General features: G+C 39.5%; 1 protein-coding gene and 1 long non-coding RNA gene across 3 annotated transcripts in view; one reads left to right on the plus strand and one right to left on the minus strand.

Moving 5' to 3' along the window:
- Window positions 1–16,323, plus strand: part of LOC113903591 — a 331,888-nt gene that overhangs the window by 220,797 nt on the left and 94,768 nt on the right. The gene's annotated exons all lie outside the window — the stretch shown is intronic.
- ARMC3 (armadillo repeat containing 3) overlaps window positions 1–16,323 on the minus strand; it is a 92,147-nt gene that overhangs the window by 72,811 nt on the left and 3,013 nt on the right. For both annotated transcript variants that reach the window (XM_027559977.1, XM_027559976.1), the window contains exons 2-3: window positions 15,946–15,994; window positions 967–1,084 (exon numbers count right to left, since the gene is read on the minus strand). In XM_027559977.1, coding sequence (XP_027415778.1) covers window positions 967–1,084; window positions 15,946–15,993 — 166 coding nt within the window. In that variant the 5' untranslated portion in view covers window position 15,994. The remainder of the gene's footprint in view (window positions 1–966; window positions 1,085–15,945; window positions 15,995–16,323) is intronic.

Here is a 16,323-nt window from a genome sequence, read left to right on the forward strand (position 1 = left end):
GCATTGGGAGCACAGAGTCTTAGCAACTGGACCACCAGGAAGTCCTGAGACTTTCCTTGTTTTTGATAATTGGAAAATGTCCCTGAATTGGAGTTTGATTTAAAAAATCATATTTAGACTGAGTCTCTAGGTTGGGGGCAAATAACAGAAGTGAAGTACTCTTTTCATTACGTCAAGGGCACATGTTATCTCTGTTGATGCTGATTTTGATCGCCTGGCAGAGGCAGGGTCTGTCAGGTTTCTCCGCTACACACTTTCCCCCAGGTGTCCACTGTGTGCTCTCTGGAAAGATGTCCATGCACAGCCCCTAAGGAGCGGGAAGTTGTGTCCCACCTCCTCGAGGGCAGAGTATCTGCATAAACTGGGATTCTTCTGCATTGGAGATTTGTCTTTTCTCTCCTGTTTATTTACTCATTCAATCATTTTTTAATCTGTATAATATTTTTCTTCTTCGGGCTGTAAATCTAGGATGGCATGCGTGTGTGTGTGTTCAGTTGTGTCCAATTCTTGGCAAATCCATGAGCTGTAGCCCACCAGGCTCTGCTGTCCATGGGATTTCCCAGGCAAGAATACTGGAGGGGGTTGCCATTTCCTTCTCCAGGGGATCATCCTTACCCAGGGATTGAGCCTGCATCTCCTGCATTGGCAGGTGGATTCTTTACCACTGAGCCACACAATTATTCCAGATTTGATCCTTAGGAGCTCTTTCAGCTCCTGTGACATTTACAATTTTTTAAACTGCAATAAAGGCTTCAAAATGACTGTTCTACCCTGACTAAATTACTCTTTAAGACTAGGGTAGGAACATAGGGAGATACATTATTTTCAGGTGATAAATTAAATGATATTCTGGTTGTCTGAAAGAATTCATGAGACAAGTAAGTTAAAGACTAAGGAGAAAAGTGCCCATTAGTAAATATTTTAAGAAAATAATGAAATAGAAAGATAAATTGAAAAAATCCAAACCTTTTAAAGCAAATCTATAAATGGCTTCACATGCTTTAGCCAAAATTTCTTCTTCGGGAGAATTAAGCATTAGTACCACGGTTGCGACTTTCTTGCTTTCAACTGTTAATGGATCAAACTGAAAGGCAGAGAGAAAAATATCATAGCCACAAATGAGTTTTAAAAAGCACATAAAACATGAATGGTGTCTTGAAACTTAAGGAGAATATTAATCTTACGAAAAGGATGTGGTCACTGCCCACAAAGTGCATTGCAAAATTTTTATTTAAAAAATATCACTGATGGAGAGTTGTCAACATTGCTGGCTTTGAAATTCCTGGAGTATGGAGGGAAAAGCAAAGTATTTTGGAACCTGGTGGTGTAGTCTGTCATTTTAGCCATGGGAAATCAAAAAAGTTACCTAAGCTGTTAGAATTTCAGTTTCCTTCTCTGAATAATGGGTATAATAATACCTACTGTGAAGGATTAAGAGATTAGAGATCATCCATGTAAAGCATTTAGCAAGTTGTCTGGCACATAACAGATGCTCATTAAATAACATATCTTAGTATAATTCTTCATCAATACACAAGAATCCTTGATAACCTGCTCTATTAGATACTCTGGCAACTCAGTGATCAGTACCTACTTTCTAACCACTATACCATTTCTTGAAAAGCAGGAACTACATTTATGTGAAACAACTAAAAATTTAAAGAAAGCAGCAGATCACCAAAGATAAAACTGGATAAAATCTGGAGCAAGGAAAAGGTAATATAGTATAAATAAAAAGTATAGGACTGTAAGAAGTCCTGTATCCTGCTGTGAGATCCTGAGAATTCACATTTAGCTGAAATAAACAATAACAAACTCATGACCCCTATGGATTTTCTTTGGTCAAGGAGAAAACAAATTATTACACTGTTTTCTTCCGTTTCCAGAGACCATGGACGAGGATGTTCTGTTTATGACACGTGTAAACCAGTGGCAGATGTGTGTTGATGTATGGCAAAACCAATACAATATTGTAAAGTAAAAAAAAGTAATAATAATAAAGAAATTTTAAAAAAAAGAAAATTGAATTTCAACGCTTTAGCTGCTTCTTTGTGTTGACCCTTTCTAAATGGACATCTTAATGTGTTTTCAGTTCAGTTCAATTCAGTCACTCAGTTGTGTCTGACTGTTTCTGTTTGCGCCAGGATTGCAGCACGCCAGGCCTCCCTGTCCATCACAAACTCCAGAGTTTACCCAAACTCATGTCCATCGAGTTTGGTGATGCCATCCAACCATCTCATACTCTGTCGTTCCCTTCTCCTGCATTCAATCTTTTCCAGCATCAGGGTCTTTTCAAATGAGTCAGTTCTTTGCATCAGGTGGCCAAAGTATTGGAGTTTCAATTTCAAAATCAGACCTTCCAATGAACATTCAGGACTGATTTCCTTTAGGATGGACTGATTGGATCTCCTTGCAGTCCAAGGGACTCTCAAAAGTCTTCTCCAACACCACAGTTCAAAAGCATCAATTCTTCGGTGCTCAGCTTTTTTTATAGTTCAACACTCACATCTATACATGACTCCTGGAAAAACCATAGCCTTAACTAGACGGACCTTTGTTGGCAAAGTAATGTCTCTGCTTTTGAATATGCTGTCTAGGTTGGTGATTGCAACCATGAAATTAAAAGACACTTACTCCTTGGAAGGAAAGTTATGACCAACCTAGATAGCATATTCAAAAGCAGAGACATTACTTTGCCAACAAAGGTCTGTCTAGTCAAGGCTATGGTTTTTCCAGTAGTCATGTATGGATGTGAGAGTTGGACTGTGAAGAAAGCTGAGCGCCAAAGAATTGATGCTTTTGAACTGTGGTGTTGGAGAAGACTCTTGAGAGTCCCTTGGACTGCAGGGAGATCCAACCAGTCCATTCTAAAGGAGATCAGTCCTGGGTGTTCTTTGGAAGGAATGATGTTAAAGCTTAAACTCCAGTACTTTGGCCGCCTCATGGGAAGAGCTGACTCATTGGAAAAGACTCTGATGCTGGGAGGGATTGGGGGCAGGAGGAGAAGGGGATGACAGAGGATGAGATGGTTGGATGGCATCACTGACTCGATGGACGTGAGTCTGAGTGAACTCCGGGAGTTGGTCATGGACAGGGAGGTCTGGTGTGCTGCAATTCATGGGGTCGCAAAGAGTCGGATATGACTGAGTGACTGAACTGAACTGAACTGAGGTTGGTCATAATTTTCCTGCCAAGGAGTAAGCATCTTTTTAATTTCATGGCTGTAGTCACCATTTACAGTGATTTTGGAGCCCCCCAAAATAAAGTCTGTCATTGTTTCCACTGTTTCCCCATCTATTTGCCATGAAGTGATGGGACCAGATGCCATGATCTTCGTTTTCTGAATGTTGAGTTTTAAGCCAACTTTTTCACTCTCCTCTTTCACTTTCATCAAGAGGCTCTTTAGTTCTTCACTTTCTGCTATGAGAGTGGTGTCATCTGCATATCTGAGGTGATTGATATTTCTCCCAGCAATCTTGATTCCAGCTTGTGCTTCCTCCAGCCCAGTGTTTCTCATGATGTACTTTGCATATAAGTTAAATAAGCAGGGTGACAATATATAGCCTTGACGTACTCCTTGCCCTATTTGGAACCAGTCTGTTGTTCCATGTCCAGTTCTAACTGTTGCTTCCTCACCTGCATACAGATTTCTCAAGAGGCAGATCAGGTGGTCTGGTATCCATCTCTTTCAGAATTTTCCAGAGTTTGTTGTGATCCACACAGTCAAAGGCTTGGGCATAGTCAATAAAGCAGAAATAGATGTTTTTCTGGAACTCTCTTGTTTTTTCGATGATCCAGCAGATGTTGGCAATTTGATCTCTGGTTTCTCTGCCTTTTCTAAACGCAGCTTGAACATCTGGAATTTCACAGTTCACGTGTTGTTGAAGCCTGGCTTGGAGAATTTTGAGCATTAATGTGTTTTGGGATGTAACAAAATTGACGTTCGTTTTTGAGTAGAGGATGGAGAGAGAGATTACTCTGAATAAGGAGACATAATTGTGTGAGGTTAGAAGAGTAGAGAAGACAGAGAAGATGGCAGTAAGCAATGACCTGAAAGGACGTGGCTAGGATAAAAATACCTCTTGGAGGGAAAATAGCTGTTGGATTTTAGGGCAACATTATCTAACATACGAATTGAAGCTGTTACACATTTAACTTAAATGTGAAATTTAAGTTAAAATGCAGAAATCAAACACCAATTAGGAAAGCCAAATAGAAAATGCATTACTGTTTTGGTTTATTTTAATTAGGGTCTTCTATCAAGTGAGATGACAGTATAACACTGTAAAGGTCATATAGTCTTTGCAAAACAATTATATATTACTCAATGCTCACTTAAAATAACAAAGATACTTCTAGCTTCTATTTAAAAAACTAATTATCCCTAATAAAAAATTATTAAATCTTCTAAATAATAAGACAAATTGAAGCTGGAGCTGTTACTTGCACATGTCTAACTCTGTACTAGAGCTGAAAGAGTGTTCAAAGTCTCAAGCCTCTTAGACTCTTTCTGGAAGACAGATCGTCAGTAAATATCTGCTATGTGCACCAGGCTTATAGGTCCTTATGGATTCCAGTGACATGAACCATTGAGAAAAAATGGCCTCTAGGAGAGCCTAGAGGCATGGCTAGTATGCTGTCTGCAGCACTGACCAGGAATATAAGGGCCTGGAAATTCACAGAAATTTTAAGGAAGAACTTCTAAAAGTGCCTGGAGATTGAGGCTTGAGAATTATTTTGCTGCTGTTGCTGCTAAGTCGCTTCAGTCGTGTACGACTCTGTGCAACCCATAGACGCCAACCCACCAGGCTCCCCCGTCCCTGGGATTCTCCAGGCAAGAACACTGGAGTGGGTTGCCATTTCCTTCTCCAATGCATGAAAGTGAAAAGTGAAAGTGAAGTCGCTCAGTCATGTCCAATTCTTCCCAACCCCACGGACTGCAGCCTACCAGGCTCCTCCGTCCATGGGATTTTCCAGGCAAGAGTACTGGAGTGGGGTGCCATTGCCTTCTTTGTAAGAATTATCTTAGTTAGGTATTAAAGGTAACCCCAGAATTTCAGAGCACTTGGGGTCATCACTTGCTCACTAACATTTTTTTTCATATTAATATGGCTGCACCAGATCTTAGTTGGGGCATGAGGGATATTTTGGTTGTGGCATGTGGGATCAAACTTGGGCTCCTTGAATTTGGAGCATGAACTCCTAGCCACTAGACCACCAAGGAAATCCCTAACAATATCTTTTTTAATCTGAAAATTTGAAAGTTGGATTATATCTCTCAGAGCTCTTCCAAATATATAATTCTAGGATTATATGAAGTACAAAAACATGGAAAGACAATAAATGTTGCTTTGGGGAAGGGAGAATTCATTTGAACTGGGGTAGATGGAGAAAGGTCTATAGAGGTGGTGGAATTTTACGTGTGATTTGAAGAATGGATACAACAGGGTAGGCTGAGATAAGGAGAAAGGACATTCTGTTGGGGGAAACAACACCAGGAAGGTTTAAAATGGAAATGAATGTTGCATTTATGGTAGATAAAATAGGAGCTTGACTAAGAGGAAAATATGTAATAGGAAGCAGAAATATTATTGAAAAATAAGGACATATAAGGCCTCAGCAAATGACCTAGATCTTCCTCCCCACCCCCCAACCCCCAACACTCTAATGGGAATGATCAGCACAGTTCAGAGGAAAGGCTTGTGACTCAAGAAATTTCAGTTCAGTTCAGTTCAGTCACTCAGTCAAAGTCTGATCCTTGGAGACCCCATGGACTGCAGGCATGCCAGGCCTCCTTGTCCATCGCCAACTCCCAGAGTTTACTCAAACTCATGTCCATTGAGTCAGTAATACCATCCAACCATCTGTCCTCTGTCATCCCCTTCTCCTCCTGCCTTCAATTTTTCCCAGCATCAGGGTCTTTTCAAATGAGTCGGTTCTTCACATCAGGTGGCCAAAGTATTGGAGTTGCAGCTTCAGCATCAGTCCTTCCAATGAATATTCAGGGTTGATTTCCTTTAAGATGGACTGGTTGAATCGCCTTGCAGTCCAAGGGACTCTCAAGAGTCTTCTCCAACACCACAGTTCAAAAGCATCAATTCTTCAGCGCTCAGCTTTCCTTATAGTCCAACTCTCACATCCATACATAAATACTGGAAAAACCATAGCTTTGAGTAGACGGACCTTTGTTGGTAAACTAATGTCTCTGCTTTTAAATATGCTGTCTAGGTTGGTCATAACTTTTCTTCCAAGGAGCAAGCGTCTTTTAATTTCATGGCTGCAGTCACCATCTGCAGTGATTTTGGAACCCAAGAAAATAAAGTCTCTCACTGTTTCCATTGTTTCCCCATCTATTTCCCATGAAGTGATGGGACCGGATGTCATGATCTAGTTTTCTGAATGTTGAGTTTTAAGCCAACTTTTTCACTCTCCTCTTTCACTTTCATCAAGAGGCTCTTTAGTTCCTCTTCACTTTCTGCCTTAAGGGTGGTGTTATCTGCATATCTGAGGTTATTGATATTTCTCCCGGCAATCTTGATTCTAACATGTGCTTCATCCAGCCAGGCGTTTCTCATGATGTCCTCTGCATATAAGTTAAATAAACTGGGTGACAACATACAACCTTGACGTACTCCTTTCCCTATTTGGAACCAGTCTGTTTTTCCATATCTAGTTCTAACTGTTTCTTCCTCACCTGCATACAGATTTCTCAGGAGACAGGTTAGGTTGTCTGGTGTTCCCATCTCTTTCAGAATTTTCCACAGTTTGTTGTGGTCCACACAATCAAAGGCTTTGGCATAGTTAATAAAGCAGAAGTAGATATTTTTCTGGAACTCTCTTGCTTTTTCGATGATCCAGCAGATGTTGGCAATTTGATCTTTGGTTCCTCTGCCTTTTCTAAATCCAGCTTGAACATATGGAAGTTCATGGTTCATATTGCTGAAGTCTGTCTGGGAGAATTTTGAGCATTACTTTACTAGCGTATGAGATGAGTGCAATTGTGTGGTAGTTTGAGCATTCTTTGGCATTACCTTTCTTTGGGATTGGAATGAAAACTGATCTTTTCCAGTTCTGTGGCCACTGGTGAGTTTTCCAAATTTGCTGGCATATTGAGTGCAGCACTTTCACAGCATCATCTTTTAGGATTTGAAATAGCTCAACTGAAATTCCATCACCTCCACTAGCTTTGCTCATAGTGATGCTTCCTAAGACCCACTTGATTTTGCATTCCAGGATGGCTGGCTCTAGGTTGGTGATCACACCATCATGATTATCTCAGTCATGAAGATCTTTTTTGTATAGTCCTTCTGTGTATTCTTGCCACCTCTTCTTAATATCTTCTGCCTCTGTTAGGTCCATACCATTTCTGTCCTTTTTTCTGCCCATCTTTGCAAGAAATGTTCCCTTGGTATCTCTAATTTTATTGAAGAGATCTGTGGTCTTTCCCATTCTATTATTTTCCTCTATTTCTTTGCATTGACTGCTGAGGAAGGTGTTCTTATCTCTCCTTGTTATTCTTTGGAAATCTGCATTCAAATGGGTTTATCTTTCCTTTTCTCCATTGCCTTTAGCTTCTCTTCTATTCACAGCTATTTGTAAGACCTCCTGAGACAACCATTTTGCCTTTTTGCATTTCTTTTCCTTGGGGTTAGTCTTGATCCCTGCCTCCTGTACATGTCAGGAACCTCTGTCCATAGTTCTTCAGGCACTCTGTCTATCAGATCTAATCCCTTAAATCTATTTATCACTTCCACTGTATAATTGTAAGGGATTTGATTCAAGTCATACCTGATTGGTCTAGTGGTTTTCCCTACTTTCTTCAATTTAAGTCTGAATTTGGCAATAAGGAGTTCATGGTCTGTGCTACAGTCAGCTCCCGTTCTTGTTTTTGCTGACTGTATAGAGCCTCTCCATCTTTGGCTGCACAGAATATAATCAGTTTGATTATGGTATTGACCATCTGGTGATGTCCCTGTGTAGAGTCTTCTCTTGTGTTGTTGGTAAAGGGTGTTTGCTATGACCAGTGCATTCTTTTGGCAAAAGTCTATTATCCTTTGCCCTGCTTCATTCTGTACTCCAAGGCCAAATTTCTTGTTACTCCAGGTATTTCTTGACTCCCTATGTTTGCATTCCAGTCCCATATAATGAAAGGACATCTTTTTTGGGTGTTAGTTCTAGAAGGTCTTGTAGGTCTTCCTAGAACCGTTCAGCTTCTTCAGCATTATGGGTTGGGGCACAGACTTGGATTACTGTGATACTGAATGGTTTGCCTTGGAAATGAACAGAGATCATTCTGTCATTTTTGAGATTGCATCTAAGTACTGCATTTCAGACTCTCTTGTTGACTACGATGGCTACTCCATTTCTTCTAAGGGATTGTTGCCCACAGTAGTAGATATAATGGTCATCTGAGTTAAATTCACCCATTCCAGTCCATTTTAGTTTGCTGATTCCTAAAATGTCAGTTTTCACTCTTGCCATCTCCTGTTTGACCACCTCCAATTTGCCTTGATTCATGCACCTAACATTCCAGGTTCCTATGCAATATTGCTCTTACAGCATCGGACTTTACTTCCATCACCAGTCACATCCACAACTGGGTGTTGTTTTTGTTTTGTCTCTGTCTCTTCTTTCTTTCTGGGGCTATTTCTCCATTGATCTCCAGTAGCATATTGGGCACCTACCAACCTGGGGAGTTCATCTTTCAGTATCCTATCTTTTTGCCTTTTCATACTGTTCATGGGGTTCTCAAGGCAAGAATACTGAAGTGGTTTGCCATTCCCTTCTCCAGTGGACCACGTTTTGTCAGAACTCTCCACCATGACCTGTCCATCCTGGGTGGCCCTACATGACATGGTTCATAGTTTCATTGAGTTAGACAAGGCTGTGGTCCACATGATCAGATTGGTTTGTTTTCTGTGATTGTGGTTTTCAGTCTGTCTGCCCCGTGATGGAGAAGGATAAGAGGCTTATGCAAGCTTCCTGATGGGAGAGACTGACTGAGGGGGAAATTGGGTCTTATTCTGATGGGTGGGGCCAGGATCAGTAAATCTTTGATTTTCTGTTGATGGATTCAAGAAATTTAAACTTAGCTAATTTTTCATTTAGATGTGAAAAAGATAGGTTCAGGCATTTTCAAACTCAAGTGTATCAACCGTAATTTCAAACAAATTACTCAGCAAATATTCCAGCCAAGGTTGGGGAGGACAAAATAGAAACACAATAGTGGCATATCAGTAAATTGATAAAATCAATAAACTGAATTATAACGGTGGTCTGAACTCTGAAGAAAGGATTTCTAAAGTAATGATGACATGATAAGAACTGAAAAAGTTAACAATGCTTGAAATTAAAATTCTAGATTTTTTTCCCAACAAAACTTAGGTAAAATTTCATTGATTTTATCCTGGAATTTTCACATTTTTTTGTTAATTGACTGTTTTCCCATTTGAGTGTATTAATAAGTTGCCTTGAGGCCTGATCTATATGCCCAGGATGTAGAGGAATACTTGACTTGTGTATGATATGTATTCAATATTTGTCTGATAAATGAATGACTTTCTTCAGGCAAAGGGTTATATTATTTCTCTATCCCTATTACCTAGAACAGTACTCTGGATATAGAAATACTCTGTAAATCCCTATAAAGGAATGTATTAAAGAGCCTCTGGAAACTTCTTTTTTATGCTTGTGGCCTTGCAGTGCCTTCCTTGAGTGTTGCACTGTCTATTGAGGCCAGAAAAGAAGATTTCAGATCTAAGGTTCATGAGCCATCAGTGGGCTCTAGGGACAGCTTGTCTCTCTGAAATTGTGGGCAGGACTTTTGGTGTGCTTTCTGCAGGGAGAGAGTCCATAGTCACCATTCTATCCTCATGAGGCCCCCTGACCCTGCACTGAACCCTTGAGAATCACAACCACAGATCAACTTTCACCTAAGACAGTGCCCCTGGCATCCTGAATGGTTACCTTTCCTTACATTTTCGAACTTCCACTTCAGAGACTTCTGATATTTCAATATTTTTAAATTTAATTTTGCAAGCATATGAATGAACGGACTATGCTGAAGTATGGATTTGTCATGATCCACGGAATGACTACAGTTCTCAAAGGAGTAGGGTATGTGGAAATACCTTTAAACATCTTTTAATTCTCCTTCTGTGGTTCAGATAACACTTTAGTATTTCATCATATCTTCTGGTTATCCTTAAGAAAAAGGTGATGGGGGTACAAGAAGCTTAAAAGGAAGTTTGAGACTGTGAGAATTACCATCATAAGAGCTGTCAACAAAGAAATATCAATGTTTGGCAGAGAGCAGAGAAACTTGGCATGACATGCATTTCTCCTACAGAGCCTGCAGCGCTATAGTAATCTTTTATTAGAAAAGGCGCCGAGAATAAGATGATAGCTGTAACAGAATGCCACATGACTAAATAAATAATCCTGTGCTGTAATTACAGATTCCATCTGCTTTCCTGTGAGGAACTCATAGCGAGTCACCAACAAGCTGGTTGTGAAATCATAATTTCGCGCTCTGTACGGAATAAATGATGAACCCAAATTATTTACACAGAGGATGAGAGAAAGGGGAACCGTTTTGGCTAAGCTTTGAATTTTAAGTCCAGTCAATTAGAGAAGCCATGGACTGGTAGAGATGCTTTTCTCTCTCTGTTAAGGAAACAAGACCATTTAGGATAAGACTGCCCAACAGAAGAGCAGTGATGGAAGGATCCCGATCCTGTATTGTCTATGTGGCTCTTGAGCACTTGAACTAGTGCGACTGAGGTACTGAGTTTTTCATTTTATATTGTTGATTTTCATTAATACAATTTCAGTTATTTAAATGTAAATAACCATATGTGACCACTAGCTTCCATGATTAGACAGCACATGTCTAAAAGAACATACAATTATAAAGCTGGACTCAGTGAAAAGAGATAAATCATGACAGTTTAGTGATTTTTATGGCGCCAGCAAATGCAAATAAAAGGCCTTTTTGATTTCTTTTGGAATGTGTTTACGGAGTCAGTGGTCTCCAATCATGAGGAGCCAACTGCCCAGGAAAAGGGAGACAGATAAACAGAAGGAAGCCGACTGCACCACCCTGGCACAAGCTTTTCATACAGACTCTTTAAACATCAGTTAAAATCTGCAAAAGGGTAAAGGTTAAAATGAAAACCGCTAAAATAACCTCTCATTTGCTTTACAACCTGAGTCATTCTCAGGCTGGTGGAAAGGGTCCAGAAAAACAAGCCGCAGGAGACATCCCTTCTTCCACAGAACTGGATTTGGTTGCCCAGGTAGGAGAGCAGGTTCTGCTATTGCCAGTGGCTCTGATTCAACAGCCACCATACTTGGTTCCCACATGCACTTAACAAGAAGAGCAGGCACTGACCCATTAACATAAATGTCTACTTAACTTGATACTTAACCACTAATATTCTAGAGCCAGATCACAGTCTGTGAGTTTAGATTCTGTGGATTCAGTTGTCTCTGAAATGTAAGAGAATAAAATTTCCATGCTCTTAAGCTCAAAGAGACCGGACCATAAATCATAATGGCCATGTTCTGGGCATCTGGGAACTTTAGCAGCTGGCTGGTCTTTCAAAACTGACATCCCTGCCTCTTCAGACAGGTTCAAGCAAACCTCAACAGTTTTGTAGGGTGATGGACAGCACCCTCAGCCGCATCATGAATAATTACATGTACCAAGTTCTTATCTAATGCCTGGCACTGTTCTAAGCATCTTTTATTTATCTAACCTTGCCCCACTGCTGTAAGTGGTTATGAAGTGGGTATCCCATGAAGTGGACATCATCACATCCTCACTGGGGAATACAGAGGTCAGGAGATTTGCCTTAGATCAGAGTTGGTGGGTAATGAAGCAAGGATTAGACTCTGACAGTATAACTTAGTCACAGAATATCACTGTTGTTATTGTTCAGTCACTAAGTTGTATCTGATTCTTTGTGACCCCATGGACTGCAGCACGCCAGGATTCCTTGTCTTTCACTATCTCCTGGAGTTTATTCATGTCCATTGAGTTGGTGATGCCATCCAACTATCTCATCTTCTGTCACCCCCTTCTCCTCTTGCCCTCAATCTTTCCCAGCATCAGTATCTTTTCCAATGAGCTGACTCTTCTCATCAGGTGGCCAAAGTATTGGAGCTTCAGCTTCAGCATGAGTCCTTCCAATGAATATTCAGGGTTAATTTCCTTTAGGATTGATTCGTTTGATTTCTCTGCTGTCCAAGGGACTCTCAAGAGTCTTCTCCAGAACCACAATTTGAAAGCATCAGTTCTTCAGTGCTCAGCCTTCTTTATGGTCCAACTCTCACATCCATTCATGATTACTGATGCCCTACCAAATATTGCCTACTATGGTCATTTCTGCTAATAATTCTTTCATGCACTCAATCCACAGAAAGTCTGCTTTTTATTAAAGCATCACAAACAACCTTTCAGCCAGACTTGGAAATGATTTGTGAAAGCAGAATATAGTTGTATTTGTTATTCAAGCCATATTTTCCCCACATCAAGGCATCTTCTCAGCTAGTATTCTCCTTTAGGAGAAGAAATGGAAGCAATAAACCATAAATGCACATATCAGTATATGCTTTGACAATGAAACTACTAACAAAAACAAAGGGATTTTTGTTTTAACCTTATCACCAAACATCCTTTTTTTCCATCCCCATTACCCACATTAACCAGTAGATGAAAGATGAATAAAAATAAAAATCTTTGGAAACAGTGTTTTAGGAGATATAAAAGAAGCAAACTGCCATGGCTTGACAGGAAAAAGTTTATTTTCTCAAGCAGTTATATATCCCCCTTTTAAATCTGATTTTTCATCTATAATTTATACAACAAACCCTTCACAGACTTTGAAGAGGTATATCTTGGAACAAATTCCAAGTTCAGATAGTTTAAACTGTGCTATAGTGTTTTAAAATAGCCGTGAAATTAAAAGACGCATGCTCCTTGGAAGAAAAGTTATGACCAATCTAGACAGCTTATTAAAAAACAGAGACATCACTTTGCCAACAAAGGTCCATCTAGTCAAAGCTATGGTTTTTCCAGTAGTCATGTATGGATGTGAGAGTTGGACTATAAAGAAAGCTGAGTGCTGAAGAATTTATGCTTTTGAATTGTGGTGTTGGAGAAGACTCTTGAGAGTCCCTTGGACTGCAAGGAGATCCAACCAGTCCATCCTAAAGGAAATCAGCCCTGAATATTCATTGGAAGGACTGATGCTGAAGCTGAAACTCCAATACTTTGGCTACCTGATGTGAAGAACTGACTCATTTGAAAAGCCCCTGATGCTGGGAAAGATTGAAGGCAGGAGGAGAAGGGGACAACAGAGGATGACATGGTTGGATGGCACCACCGACTCAATGGACATGAGTTTGAGTGAGCTCCAGGAGTTGGTGATGGACAGGGAGGCCTGGCGTGCTGCAGTCCATGGTATTGCAAAGAGTCGGACACAACTGAGCGACTGAACTGAACTGATAGTGTTTTGAAGCATTAGAATTTATAATACAGAAAAGCAATTAGGTATGTAATACTGCTCTATCAGCTTTATTAACATAAAGTCAGAGTAGGGGAAGGATGGAAGGACCCTCAGGATAGTCAAGGACCACATGCCTTCAGCAGTCCTCAAGGCTGTGGTGACCCAAGGAAACAAGAACTAGATTTTTGTTAACTTGAAGATGGGAATTGTTTCTCAGTCCTTGACTGTGCTCCTCAAAGATTGGAGTAGAGAGGACAATACCAGCAAGACATAAAATTATGAAAGGTGTATTAGACAAACATGTCTATTTGTTTAATAGCCCCTTAATTCTCATTTTAATGAGAAAGTGTTTGTCCTCAAGTACTGTGTTCATGACTCCACTTTCTGGTAACAGGATGTCAATAATGCTATTTTGCAGTAAAAATAAGGGTAATGCAAACTAGATGCAATGATTAAAACAAGAGAATTTAGAACATTTGAGCATTATGTCCAAAGGAGAGCAGGCAGACCGATGAACTTCATCAGGAGACCACACTGACCATCTCTGCAAAACTTTTCTAGACCTGTGCTGATATGTTATCTGTACCCTTTGTTGCCAGCTACATTGAGGTATCACACATAAAAAGTTACATAGGAGTGTGTGTGTGTGTGTGAGAGAGAGAGAGAGAGAGAGAGAGGGAGGGAGAGGGAGAGAGAGGGAGAAGGAGAGGGAGAGAGAGAGAGAATCTAAAGGATTCTCGGGATAACAGATCTTATTTACTGAGTGTTTACTATGTGCCAGGCACTGTGAATTTCATGTGTTCTATTTCATTGTAATCATTTACCAAAATGATTTGGACATGACAAATCTCATTTAAGAGATTGAAAAAAAAAAAGACTGAAATAACTTGGCCAGATTTAGCAACTTTACCAAAATAACAGTTTATGAGAGGCAGACCTGGGACAGAGCTCACATTTGTAACTGCAATGTTCCGGTGTTGTCGGGAAGACTCCTGCATTAACATCAGGTTCCTTCAGGCTGTAAATCTTGTGAGTCTGTTGACTATACATACTTTTTTCCCCATTCATATTTTATTTGAAGAAAACCACACCAAATGTCTGTTCCAAATAAGATTTTAAATTGAAAATTGTCCTAGGACATTTTAAACACAATCTTTTGGCAGTTCATAAACTTTAAAGAGAAATGATAGAACTCTGCTTTAATTATTTTATTATAGCCTTTTTCCCTTTTTTTTTTTTGGACTGTGCCTGGTCTTAATTGCGGTATGTGGTTAGATGCAGCATGCGACTCTCAGTTGCAGCATGTGGGATCTAGTTACCTAACCAGGCATGAAACCCAGGGTCCTGTGCATTGGGAGCATGAAGTCTTAGCCACTGAACCAAGGGAAGTCCCTATTATAACGTTTTAATTTAAATATTGTGATCACATTCCCATGCTATCAAACATTAAGTGACATCATTTTATCAAAATGGAATAATTTATTTAACTAAGTTTTTATTTTAAAACAATTTAGTCACTTCTAATTGTTTACTTCTGTGATCACTACTGCTATGGAAATAACTTTTTGTGTAATACATGCTTATTTACCATGACCACTTTAAACCATCTTACGTCTTCTAAGATCACCTCATCCCAATTGCCAACCTATTGGACATTAAGTTTATTGAACCTTGCTTTTAAAAGGGAGAGATAGGGACTCCCCTGGTGGTCCAGTGGTTAACACTTCACCTCCCAAAGCGGGGGTTTCGGGTTTGATCCCTCATCAGGGAGCCAAGATCCCACATGCCTTGTGGCCAAAAAACCAAAACATAAAATAGAAGCAATATAGTAACAAATTCAATAAAGACTTTGGGAGAATATTTTAAAAAATAAAAATAAAATAAATAAATAAATAAAAGGGAGAGACAAAGGTTTGTGTTTTGAGGAATGCATTATTTAAGCACTTGAAAGAGAAAAAGGTGGTGATGAACACAGACTTTTCTCTCCGTAGGACTGGAAAACACAGGACTTCTGATATCCAAATGCTCATCTAAAGACAACCTTACATACATACCTAGTAGCTATAGCATTACCTTCATTCATTTTTTTTAAATCCACTTAGATAATTAACATCAATGAGAGACTGGCAAATGTAAATTTAAAGTATTTGAAAAAACAAACCAAAACTATTTGTTCATTAACTAGGCTTATAAACATGCCATCCACATACTGGAAAAGCTAATAATTACTCTCTAATTGTGCTAATCATGTAATGACAATGTTGTAAATGTTTGTTTACATAATGTTAGATTTCTCTGACTAATCTTATCATTAGTCAGACTTTGGACTTCTGCCACTGTGCACTCATGTATATACTGGTACATGCCAAACTGTTTCAACAACTTATTTTTAAAACTGGTTAACATGCTGCTAGTATTCAAATCAGAAACTTACCACATCCTTGGGAGGGGGCTCTGCTTCCTTCTTTACCTTTTTACCCATTCTGGAAAAAATGCCACAAATAGTTAAAATGTCATCTGTACGTTGTATATGCACAAATCTCTGTTACCCACATACCTAGGAGGAAATGTACTTTTTCTTCTAAATTTTACCGAAAAAGAGACTATGCAATACACAACTGCACATATACAAATATGTTTTCTACATCCCAAGTTTCACAGTTTTAAAGGAACTTATTGATAAGATTGTTGGGCATTAGTCCTGGCTTCCGGTTTAGAAAGAATACATTAATGACTTAAATTTTACTTACATAACAGGTAATGATTTACCACACTTATAGCTCACTTGTGTAGGGTTTGGGAGATTAAATGC

The sequence above is a fragment of the Bos indicus x Bos taurus genome, chromosome 13 (genome assembly GCF_003369695.1).
Source record: "Bos indicus x Bos taurus breed Angus x Brahman F1 hybrid chromosome 13, Bos_hybrid_MaternalHap_v2.0, whole genome shotgun sequence".
NCBI classification, from domain to species: domain Eukaryota; kingdom Metazoa; phylum Chordata; class Mammalia; order Artiodactyla; family Bovidae; genus Bos; species Bos indicus x Bos taurus.